This window comes from Haemaphysalis longicornis, unplaced genomic scaffold, assembly GCF_048455015.1.
Source record: "Haemaphysalis longicornis isolate Haplotype H1 unplaced genomic scaffold, Haemaphysalis longicornis Haplotype H1 scaffold_11, whole genome shotgun sequence".
Lineage (NCBI taxonomy): Eukaryota > Metazoa > Arthropoda > Arachnida > Ixodida > Ixodidae > Haemaphysalis > Haemaphysalis longicornis.
The window spans coordinates 21,893,165-21,905,452 of record NW_027526214.1 but is presented as its reverse complement, the minus strand read 5'-3'; the positions used below and the strand labels follow the sequence as shown (position 1 = coordinate 21,905,452).

The window sequence follows — 12,288 nt, the reverse complement described above, 5'->3', positions numbered from 1 at the left end:
CAAACCGCGCGCGAGGTGAGTGCCGAAGTTACGACGGGCAGGAGGAGGCAACCCATCGTCTTTCAATCGCGGTTCAGACTTGCAACGCATGTTGTGACGTTGTGTTCGTTCGAAACCTATCTCTGGATTGTTTTGAAGTAGAATAAAATGTATGCGTCAAACCCGGGCATTCGGCTCAGGGCGTTCTCTGCGATTGCACGAAAGAAGTGCCACGGGGCTTCAACGCTTTCTTTACGGAACGTACTCAGGTAAGGGAATATCCATGTCGTGTTATGGCCGTGCTGCATTTAATACGAACGGTTAAACGTTTGTTTACACTTGTTTCGTTTGTCGTAAAATGTCCAAGCACTCCGTCACTCCGCCGGCAGATCAGCCGGCGAGCCGACGCTGAGCAGACGACTCATCTCTTTGCCGGAAGTGCGTGAAAAAGCCGCCCAATAGCAGGATGTCTAGCTCATGACGAACATCTGGGAATCGATGATGTAGACTTGTGAAGATGGCGGCGTCCAAAAACACGAAGGAAAGGGTGAGAAAAAAGCGACAAACTTTGCAACAAAAGTGTGAGCTTTCCGCTGCGCGTAAAAGAGTAATACTTGGCACAGATGACGTTGACGACCCAATCTAACGATGGCGCTAGTTCATTTAGTGTGCTCAAAACGCCTTTCAGGGCCCCTTTAAATTTCACGGCGTATGTACTCGCTTTTCAAATGATTTACGGTTAGAGGGATGAAGTGAACCACAATTCTGCCTTCTTAACAAATCGGTCAACCGATCCGGCGTTGGTAACTTCGGGTAGTACTAATACGTTCCACGTCTCAATGCATCAGGGGGAAAATACTTTAATGTATTTTTACGCGTAATAAATGGTCTCATATGTCTCATATGTTTTTAACGATTGGTCCTTGTCCAGTGCCGATGGGGAGGTTGGATGCAGTGGCGTAGCCAGGGTGGGGTAACCGAGCTCAAGACCCCCCTCTCCCCCCCCCCTCCGAAATTTTTCTTACCGGCGCCGTGCTGCCTCCCTTATGAAAATTTCTATGTCCAGTCAAAAGACAGTCTGCGTCCCGAAGGAAACAGACTGCGTGCGTCCTGTGTGTTTCCTCTGTGTTGGAATTTCGCCACCGACTTTCTGCGTACTCCAAGTGTCCCGTGTGTTTCCGTCCTCCATGCGTCCAGTCTATCTCCCAAAGGCAACACAGGCCGCATTCGTCCCTTGTGTGTCCCCTGTATTGAAATTTCGCCACCGACTTTCTGCGTCCTCCAAGAATCCTTTATGTTTCCGTCCTCTACGTGTCCCACAAGCTTCCACCTTTTGAGTGCCCTTTGCATGCTGTCAAATAACAGCGCCCAACAGCCAGCTGCATGTAGAAAATGTCAGCCAGCTCCACAGTCACTGTTTCATGCTGCAGCTGTTTCTGTAAGAGCAAGCTGACGAAAATCACATGAATCACATGACTCTTGCAAACCTGACTATTTTATTCATGTTGGATCCGTACGTGCTGCTGCCGCCTGCCACACCAGGTGTCGCCTCATCTTTACCCCTCACAGGACGGGATAGCCACGGCCACGCTTGAACCTGAAATGACAAACGCATTGATCGCATATGAAGGGGTTTAAACAAACACGTCTCAAACATTTGCTGGTTATGCTTATAAATATAAAAGGGTGTTCCCATACGAAACTGAACCAAGTATCCTGAAAGAGAAGGTACAACTTCTAGGTTGCAAAATTAGCCACAAAATTTAGACCACATAAATTAACTAATGAGCGTACGAACATCAAATGTGACATACTGTTACATAGGCAACACAACCCAGAACTAACTACTGTTTAGATTCATGGCCTCCTCATGACGGGCATTTATACAGCCTCGCAAGAACATTTGAGATGAGATTATTGCAGCAGCACTGTGGGAACAAAGCAATATGGGGGGGGGGGCAGGGAAAGCAACATAAAATTGCATGAACATGCTAAGACAGGCATTGATCAGTCGTCATCATGAGTAGTTGCTTGTGTCTACGCGTTCTTTGGAACCTATAAAGGCAGCAGTTTTATTGTGCATTTCGTTTACGAGACAGCACTTGCAATGTCTAGTTTGTCTGTGCTTGCTTACAAAAAGCAAAATGTACATCACCATGAACTGAGCAACCTCTAGGTTGGCTTTCACTTTTTATATTTCCTTCTGTCGATGGGTAGCAGACACAGGAACAGAAATAAAAACAACCCTAGAAAAACGTGGTGGATAGCACACTTGCACCCATCATTGCACGCGTGCCACGAGGTCACTCATCCCAACAGATGTACAGTGCACGGAGTGACCCCCAAGCAGCGAAAGCTGGGCGTGGTCGCTCTGTACTTTGTGAAAATACAAGCTACTAGAAAGATTTGACAGATAGCACAAACAGTGCAGGTGCGCCAACTTTGCACCATGGCACAAATTTTTCAACGCACAACAGAAAACGCACCGGTATGTCAGTGACACCGTGGAGGAGAAATTCGAAGACAAACCAGGACATCAGTGACAGTGAAAGGGTTAAAGCGGTCGAATACAGCAAATTTAATTTCAGGGTTTATGCTTACCAGCAATGAGGAAAACTACCGCAGTAACTTGAGCTGACTACTCTGTAACGTGCACTCAAATGCTAAAAACACACAAGCATTTTTGCATATGTTTGCACACAGAGCATTCTTACTGTTCGGAAATAATGCAGGTTTTTCCTACTATAAACATCATAATATTGCCCCCAACCACACCATTTGATTTGTTTACAAAATGTTTTGTTACAAGCACCTGGCCACACCCTGCAATCTTATCCTTTTTTAAGGGAACCGTATTTTTCCCCTTTTTCCTTTGTATGCTGCACCAGCAGTCCTGTTTGATATGGAAAGGGTGTTGCTTTGCGATCCCTATCCTAGCTTTTCCTGTTTTTATTGAAAATGTTCTCGATCTAAATGAATGAGTGCAAAAGAAACCCTGCAGCATTCAATTCGCCAACGCTCATCCATGCACGTCCCTTTGCTGACTCCTTCGAGGTTTGTGTTTTTTTATGTTTACTGCGGAGCACAAGTTTGCTCCGATAATCTATATTTTTACAAAAACCCTGCATTATCCGTGGCTACATAACAATATTCCAAACAAAGTCTGATACACAAACCAGAACCTCCCACAGCTCTTTCTTCAATTGCTGAGTACCCTTCTACAATTGATTGATTGTAGGGTTTAACGCGCCGACGCAACGCAGGCGATGAGGTGCGCCGTAGCGGAGGGCTCGGGATTAATTTTGACCACCTGAGGATCTTTATCGTGCGCCGAAATCTCGTACACACGGGCGTTTTTGCTTTTCGCCTCCATCAGAAAAGCAGCCGCCGCGGCCGGGAATCGAACCCGCGACCTCGTGCTCAGCAGCGCAACGCCTTAGCCACTGAGCCACCGCGGCGGGTACCCTTCTACAATTAGGACCATTATTATATTTGGTAGAGTAAATACTGTTCGGGGGGGGGGCGGGGCTACGATGGCCAGTGAGACTCATTACACTACATGAAACACAGTGGCAAAAAGGCACGCAATACACCCTTTTCACTGCTAGGTACAAGTTGCATCTAGGGCATTGAAGTGAATTCACCTAAATTCTATTTCTGGGTGCATGGAATTGTTTCACTCATGTAATGTAATCCATAATATGACTTTTGAGTAGAAGTCTAAAGATCTAGTTCATCTGTAATAGGCGTTAGAAGAAAAATCCCCACACACTGTCTGTGGGCACCACGCAACTACCACAGTGAACAAGGGTGACAAAGTCGTTATTAATTAATTCATGGAGCAAGGACGCAGCCCTGATGCGACAAAAAAAATAAGAAAGGTATCAGGAAGTTTCTCACCCTCATCGGTTCCTTATTTTTTGCCCCATCTCTGCAATGTTCTTATGTCTTAATATCACTAAGGTACCACAAGAATGCCACAATGGTTTTCTATGTTTTCATGTTCTCTCAGCCTTCAAAATCGAGATTTTCATGCATTTCACAGCTGTAATGAACTCCACTTACAGGTCGTGCAGGATAGATAGAAACAGGAGGCAGCCAATTCTTCTGGTAGCTCACAACGTACATCCTCCATGTCAAACACCTGGCCCTGTAAAAAATGGAAGTTCAAGTAGTAAACAAGCCGTAACTATGCGGTATAATGCCGTGAAATACTCGCTCTGACAGGACATGACAGAATTTCTTTTTTGTAGGTGCAAAAAAGGCACCTTCAGTTCTTTCAAGCTAAAAAATAAGTACAGTGCTCACTGATTGAAACGCAACACTGCGAGCGCGTGGCCGCCAATACATGCAGCGCCGTCCATGGACGCCGCTGTCGCTGACAGCACACCGCTATCGCTGCGGGGAACCGCTGCCCCGCTTATTGGCAACCGGAAGCAGCAAGCTTATGGTCAAAACACTCTCATCCTCGTGGTATACCACGATGCAACACCTAGCTTCCACGGGCGTCCACTGGCGGCGCTGCATGTAGCGCAGGCCACGCGCTTGCAGTGTCGCGTTTCAATCCGTGAGCACTGTACATACATGACAATCCTTACAAGGCTTTCAGCCATACTTTAAAGGAACAGAAGCATCCTTACACTGAATTAAGATTAAACTAAGCCTATTAAATATCCCTAGGTGGTAGAAATCTGTGGCCCCAGATTTCCACTGTGCAAGCATATTCTCTGGTCCAGAGGGTGCGAAACGTGGTTACGGCTTTTAAAGGAGCCATGAAGAGAAAACACAAGTTTGGTTCATTCGAAGGATTCCGTTGCTAGAATCATGCTGACACCATTTTTAACATAAACTCCACTCAAATAAGCTACAAATTAGGAACAAAGGAAATGGCCATGCGACCCACTAGCTCATTTCCCGCAACATAACCTATGTCATACCAGCCAGCTCTGCAGTTAGCGGAGGGCGGCAACAGCAAACGCGAATTAGGCAGAGGCTATAAGCTTGCCGAACGAACTATTTGCGCTAAAATGTAGGGCACATTCTTTTTACAGTAGTAAGAATGGTGGGACCAACAGTAAAGGTTAGGAAAGCACACGTAGGCATAGAAGCACCGATGCGTACTACTGTTGGTACTGCGCGCACTATGCTTGGTTTAGCTGCACAGGACTGCGGGGCTTTGGGGTTGTCTCGGACAACAATGGCCGATTGACACGAGCAACGGTGTCTTACGTGACCATATTTATGGAGCGAGCACTATGTTTCACGAAACGATTATTTTCTCGCTGAACAAAAACAAGCCACGTTTAAATACGGTAAAAACAAAACAAAAGCAGAAAGCGGCTTCCCACGGTATGGTGGCACCATCTAAATTAACTAACGGTAAAGAAGGTTTCCCAATCGGCTGCAGAGCGGTCGGTTCCTGTGATGTCATTGCAGACCCTGAAAATGCACGATTTAGCGGGAAAACCAAAATTTTAGCTTCAATTAATGAATTTCTCAGTGAATAGAGCATCGTTTGCATTTGGACAAGTGCTGGGAGCACCATACCACACGGAATCTTTCGAATAACACAAACTTGTATTTTGTCTTCATGGCGCCATTAAAATTCTCTCTGAGGCACATGGTGAACGTCTCAACGTGCCAATACCTCCAAGGGGTAGGCAAGTTGAAATGCTGATGAAACGAAAAAACAGGATGGCGAAGGAGCACGGTGGCAAGCCCACGCCCTGTTTAATCTTTTTCGCACCGTGATTGTATCCCCATCACATGCATATTTGTAAGAACCAACACGTTTAACCCATGCTCAACATGTTACGGTCAACACAATTTATGCAAGCCAGCTACAAATAATGTCACACCACACAAGAATTTCTGTCTGATCATGACGATGCTGGATGAGCTTAGGAAGGTGGAAAAATTTCTTGCATTAAAACAGTGAAAGCTGCCCTGTGACTGCACCAGCAATGCAGGCTGGAACAGCATGTTTTCAAGCTGCGACGTCTAAACAATTTTCTGGTCAAATGTTCACTGCCTAAAGACCTTGTGCATGTGGTACTACTTATAAAGTTGCTAGCAATGCTTAAATGTTGAAAATTCAACGTATATGCAACTCTTACGTATTATCACTACAAATGTAATGCAGCCTCCTTGCATTTCTTTACCCGTAAACGAGAACTACCCGTTAGAACAATGCTAAGCTGCCTACGTCCTGTAAAAAAATATACTGTGGGTCAACTGCCTCCTAAAAAAAAAAACGGGGAGTGGGCGTTTTGTTTTACAACCATTAACGCAGTTTTCTTTTTTTTTTCATGCAACAAGCTTTAGCGTCGAATCCACCCAAGCCAAGCGGCGGCCGCTGGGCCGTCAGCATAATATTTTCGTTGCCGGCAATGGCAAGGGGGTCGATCACTCACACAGCATACTGGCCGCCGCTCCTGGAAGCTCATTATGACCGCGCCGACGCAGCCGGTAATTTACAATAAAAGAAGCGCGGCGAGCCGAACACCAAGGAATATACTCAACACGTTTAACAAAACAGCACTGCGGCAACGCGTAATAAAATTTTAACATGAACCACGATAAACAATCACTTACGGCAGAACACGCAGCATTTTTCACACGTCGCGTCGACAGACTGGAACTTGCAGTAGAGACTCTTGATTCACGTAGGCACGCACAACTTGTCAGGTATTTTGTCAAATGGCGACCTCGATGTGCGTTTGCTACAGCAGCGCAGTACGGCGACGACACAGACGCTTTGCCAGCACTCACGATGTTTAAGGTGGCACAAGAGCCCTAACACGTAATATTACGGCAGGAGGAGCACGTAGTAATTCACGTAACACCACTGTTATGTCGGCCGGACGGTGCGGCCGAACGGATGCACCACACCACACATCGTAGCCCAGACGAACGGAAGTCTTTATTGAAGGATGTCTGTCCTATATATATACATACTATAACGAGTGTGGCGCCACATCTTGGCGTCTACAGATAATCGCAGATGAGTGGCGGCACCTGGTGCTATTGCACAACACTACATCTTTCCCTCCCTGGGAAGAAACGTATGAATCATTAGAAAGTCCAGTCCGCACAAAGCAATCACAATTGCAGACACTGTCTGTACACAGAAATCACAAAACAGTCACTATCTGTACACAGAAATCACAAAACAGTCACTATCTGTACACAGAAATCACAAAACAGTCACTATCTGTGTGAACACTCACTGCTGTCAAATCACTGCACGTAATCTTGGAAGCGCACTGGAGGTCTGCGATTTCTCCTTGGCCGGTCAGGCGGTGGCTCGGCATCGAGTCCATTGCCCTCTACCGGTACACTGCACTCCTCCGTGCGAGAGCCTGAAGCCAGGCTATGCGGGTGCGAACCTTGCGGCTGTGGTGGGCTCGGCGGCACGGGTAGTGGTACAGGGCGTGAAGGAGACGCAAGTTGATCAGCGGAACTCGCTTCCTGCGTTTGATGCGGACCAGCAGGCGTAGTGATCGAAGTTTTCGATGGTACATCTCTCCTGTGACAGTCTGTCAAAGGGGGCATGTCGTGCGCGCCAGAGATGTCTATTTTAGTTTCTTGCTCTGGCGATGCCTCTTTTGGTACCGCTGACAGCTGCGAAGCGTTCCAGGTTCGACCGTCTTCCAGATAGAAAGACCAGCGGCCGATTCTTTTGAGGATTTTCAATGGTGGTCCATAACTTGGAGTGCCCTTTGGTCCGGGAATTGGTTTTTTCACTCGTACGTAGGTGCCCACTTGGAACTTGGGGACCCTAGCAGCTCGCCGTTGATCAGCGTAGGCCTTGCTCTTCCGTTGATGCTCTGCGACTCTTTTCCTGAGCACGCTCATCTCCCGCGATGGATTTGTGCTGAAGTCGGCCGTAGGCTGACCAATTACATCCAGCGATGTTCTCATGTGTCGGCCATGTAGAAGAACGGCCGGTGAGAGACCGGTGGTGCTGTGAGGGGTGGCTCTGTATACTCCTAAGTATTCAGTCACAGTTGCCTTCACTGGACGCTGCTCCAGCAGGGCCAGTTGAATGTACGACTTCAGTACACGATTAAATCTTTCCACTAGACCATTTGCCTGTGGGTGGTATACGGCAGAAAAGATGTGCCTGATTCCACGGTCTTCAAGGAAGGATTCAAATTCCCTCGATGTGAACTGTCTGCCGTGATCAGACACTATCTCTGTCGGGTAACCCTCACGTGCGAAGAGTGAGAGTAGAAACTTCGTCACCGTGTGGGAGGTAACATCAGCGCAAAAAGCCACTTCTGGCCATTTCGAAAAATAGTCAACTACTGAAATGGCGAACCTGCAGTCTGTAGGTGCACGCTCGAAAGGACCAACAATGTCAATAGCTATCTTGTCCCAAGGTTTGTCAGGAAGAGGGATTGGCTGCAGTGGTGTGGGCGAGTTCTTGGCACTTTTGTCCGCGCTCTGACAAATGGCACAACTGCGGATAGTTGTTTCAACGTGTTTGTCTAACCCTGGCCACCAATACTTCTCTCGTAGGCGTTGTTTGGTTTTCACGATACCAGGGTGTGATTCGTGAGCCAGCTGGACAAAAGTGGCTGTGAGCTTGGCGGGGACTACGATGCGCTCAGTACGCAAGAGTATGCCATCAACCACTGTCAACTCCTTTCGGACTTCATAGTAGGGAGTGAGGTTAAGTGCCAGGTTTTTGCGTGGCGGCCACGATGTCTGTACGTAACGGGCAACGTCTTGGAGAGTGCTATCCTCCGCGGTTGCATGCTTCAGTTCATCGTGATGTACACACATTACGAGAGACACTATTTCTTCTTCTGACTCGGGGCCACCTTCAGTGTCTGGAAGAGGTAGCCGGGACAAGGCATCAGCTACCTTGTTGTGCTCACCACGCCTGTACTGCACCGTGAAGTTGTACCGCAGTAACCGTGCAGTCCATCTTGCTATGCGGAGTGGTCGCTGTCCTGTGCCTTGAGCAGAAAGCAGGGCTACTAGAGCTTGGTGATCCGTTTGCAGAGTAACTGGACGACCCCATAGGTACACATGCCATTTCTCTAGAGCCCACAAGCAAGCTAGAGCCTCACGTTCACCAGTCGAGTACTTCCGTTCTGCTTCCGTCAATGTTCGTGACGCGAATGCCACAGTTCGAATGTGCCGACCATCAACTTGTTGCAGTACCGCACCTAAACCATATGCGGATGCATCGGTGGCTACAATGACGGGAAGTGCTGGATCGAACATTTGTAGTACCCTGGGGGAGGCTAGGAGGCTCTTTACTCTTGTAAGACTGTTCTCAGCAGCAGTGTCCCAGTTAAAAGGAGTGTCCTTACGAAGAAGTCTGCGCATGGGCTCCACTTCCTCTGCTAGGCGTGGAACAAATCTAGCATAGTATTCTACTAGTCCCAGGAACGACCGGAGCTTGCCAGCATCTGTAGGGGTGGCAGCGTGAACAATGGCGTCAACTTTGGTCTGAAGGGGTGCTACTCCTTCGGCGCTAACGCGGTGACCAAGAAACGAGAGTTCGGATGTGTTGAAAACACATTTGTCATTTAGCTTGAGCCCAGCGTGTGAAATTCGTTGCAGGACTTCCTCTAAGTTCCGCATGTGCTCTTTCTCCGACTTGCCGAAGATGATGACGTCGTCCAGGTAGCAGAGAACGCCTTTGCATCCCTGTAGAATTGACGTCATGAGTTGCTGGAATGCTGCTGGTGCTGAGGCTAGGCCGAAACATACTCTCTTAAATCGGAAAAGGCCATCGTGCGTTATGAACGCTGTAATATCTCTACTGTCTGGATGAAGCAGAACCTGGTAGTATGCGGAGGCCAAATCCAACTTAGAAAAGTAACGGGCACCGTTCAGGGCATGCAGCAACTCTTCTGTGTGTGGCAGGGGAAAGCTGTCGACCACCACAGCTTTGTTAGCTTCACGGAGGTCCACGCAGATGCGAATGCTGCCATCTTTCTTGCGAGCTGCAACAATAGGGGAAACCCACTCTGACGCATTTACGCATTCAATGACATCAGCAGAAAGTAGGTTCCTCAGTTCGTCGCTGACTGCTTCTCGCACTGAAAGTGGTAGGCGTCTGAGCTTCTGCGTGACAGGAGCTACCGACGGTTTGAGCTTGACCCGATGCTGGACACCTTTGGCAAGTCCTAGCTCCGGTGAAAACAAGTGTCCGAACTTGGCCCATAATGAAGTAGGCATACCAAACTTGGGTGGACCCAGTGGTGGCTTCGTGGTGGGCGGAGACAACTTGTTTGTGTCCTGCGAATGCATTTCGGGGCGTAGCATTTTGGGGCCTTTTGTGTCGACGTTCGGTTCAGCGGCCATATTAAGGCAGCGCAATTCTGTGCCTACAATCTGGAGACCAAGAGCTTTTACAGCATCAATACCCAGGAGTGATGTTCCACCTGGTGTAACGTGAAACGTTACCACAGCCGTTTCTGATTTGTACGTTACGAGGGCGGTGAACTGGCCATGCACAAGAATCTTCCGACGTGAAAAATCCAGCAACGTTATTTGCGACTTTTTCAGCTCAACTTGGTCTCTGAACCGGCTCCTAAAGTTATGTTCTCCCATTATCGACACAGCTGAGCCAGTGTCCACTAAGAATGTTATGATGCACGGGCGTGATGCCAGAGCAACAGGTTGAACCCCGACATCAACGTAGACGCCCGTACGCTTCTCAGCGTGAACAGTAAGAATGTTCACAACACTCTCAGCGTCTTCCTCTGAAACGATTTCGGCAACTCGAGCCGGGCGTCGTCCACGTCCGCGACGCGAATTTCGGCAGTACTGTTGAAAGTGGCCTCGGCGGCCGCACGCGAAGCAGGCTCGACCGTGGGCTGCACAGGCTGACGGCTGGCAGTTTTGTGCGCCGCAGTTGCCGCACACGTTTGTGTTTACGGAGTACGGGACGACGGCGCTAGCAATCTCCGGTGCAGGCGGACGAACGAAGCCGGAGCGCGAAGAGCTAGGCGTACTACGTAGGTCGGTACTGCTGGACTGGCGTACATGTCTGCGACGGCCTGCCGGGTTGCGTCCGCGGTTATGTTGTGGTACTACTCGATCCACAGGGGCTGTTCCGAGAGCTTCGGATTCGCGCTGCACTTGCTCGCGAAGAAGCGCTATCTCCACGGCGCGGTCAAACGTGAGCGCGTCACCCTCGAGCAATAGCCGCTCCCGTAGGCGCGGGCATGTGACCCCGGCGACGAACTGGTCGCACAGATTTGTATCCGCTTGCGCGGCGAAGTTGCATGACGAAGCCAGTTCGCGAAGCGCAAGAGCAAACTCCGATATCGGCTCACCGTGCAGTTGACGACGGTCACGGAAGCGATGTCGCTCGACGCGTACGTTGCAAGTAGCGGAAAAGTGTCGAGCCAGGGCTTGAACAGCTGCGTCGTACTCGTCCGGTGGCTGTGCGAGCTCGGCATCGGCTTGTTTGATCTCTGTTGTTCCAACTGCAGCGGTGGTTGCAGAAGGCGTAACCGTCTGAAGGGGGGCGGTTCCCGTACTCGGATGCGCGGGCGGGTGGTCTGGGGCGTTCGGTGGTGGTGGCGGTGGCAGGGCGTCGAAAATTCGTTGTCCTTCGGGTCCGAGGCAGTGCAGAAGGAGGGCTCGGCGGCGGGCCGCCGATAGCTCAGACGCTCCAGAGGCGAGCGTGAAGTTTTCGAACAGGCGCAGCCATCGCGGCCAGGGGATGGCGGGCGTGCCTGGTGAAACGAGGAACGGCGGCGGCGGCGAAATTCCGGGTAGCATCCTCGTCGCCAGTTTGTTATGTCGGCCGGACGGTGCGGCCGAACGGATGCACCACACCACACATCGTAGCCCAGACGAACGGAAGTCTTTATTGAAGGATGTCTGTCCTATATATATACATACTATAACGAGTGTGGCGCCACATCTTGGCGTCTACAGATAATCGCAGATGAGTGGCGGCACCTGGTGCTATTGCACAACACTACAACCACCAAATCGAAAACATACCACCAAAACCACGCACAACGAACCAACCACGTCTTTTTTTTGCGCACCTATAACAATGACTGCATATATGCTAGCCTAGACTAGACTTATTACTACAGTTGGCTATCTAGCAGTCATAGAGTTTTAGCAGTTACTTTCTTCCTTCATCATCACCCCTGAAGCAAACTAGGCAGACGCCATTATAGTATTTTGTTAAAGTTGATAATAGCAAACATATATATAATGGCAGTATATTTTCTTGATGCGAGCAACGTCTTTTGTTGTCGTAAGTTGTTGCTACTCAAAAGCGAATAAAAATGGATTAACAAACAAAGTTATTATCATCGT

General features: G+C 49.0%; 1 protein-coding gene and 1 long non-coding RNA gene across 2 annotated transcripts; both read right to left on the bottom strand.

The window, feature by feature from the left end:
* Positions 1–1,485: 1,485 nt before the first annotated feature.
* Positions 1,486–6,808, bottom strand: LOC144160830 (uncharacterized). Its single transcript, XR_013320399.1, has 3 exons — positions 6,574–6,808; positions 4,045–4,129; positions 1,486–1,576 (listed from the first exon to the last, which is right to left on the bottom strand). It is a non-coding gene; the product is annotated as an uncharacterized LOC144160830 (long non-coding RNA).
* Positions 6,809–7,307: 499 nt separating this feature from the next.
* On the bottom strand, positions 7,308–11,931 carry LOC144160599 (uncharacterized). The gene is made up of 3 exons (XM_077691841.1): positions 10,827–11,931; positions 9,828–9,944; positions 7,308–7,507 (listed from the first exon to the last, which is right to left on the bottom strand). Exons 1-3 carry the CDS (start codon positions 11,731–11,733, stop codon positions 7,308–7,310), a joined length of 1,224 nt encoding a protein of 407 aa, XP_077547967.1. The 5' UTR covers positions 11,734–11,931.
* Positions 11,932–12,288: the final 357 nt, after the last annotated feature.

Excerpts from the sequence above, each read along its gene's own strand:
- LOC144160599 (XM_077691841.1), bottom strand. The coding sequence starts at position 11,733 with ATGCTACCCGGAATTTCGCCGCCGCCGCCGTTCCTCGTTTCACCAGGC. Across the intron at positions 9,945-10,826 it reads AAACTGCCAGCCGTCAGCCT|CTCGCAAGAAAGATGGCAGC; the intron begins GTGCAGCCCACG and ends CTATTGTTGCAG. Across the intron at positions 7,508-9,827 it reads GTTGCTGCATGCCCTGAACG|GAGAGATGTACCATCGAAAA; the intron begins GTGCCCGTTACT and ends AGACTGTCACAG.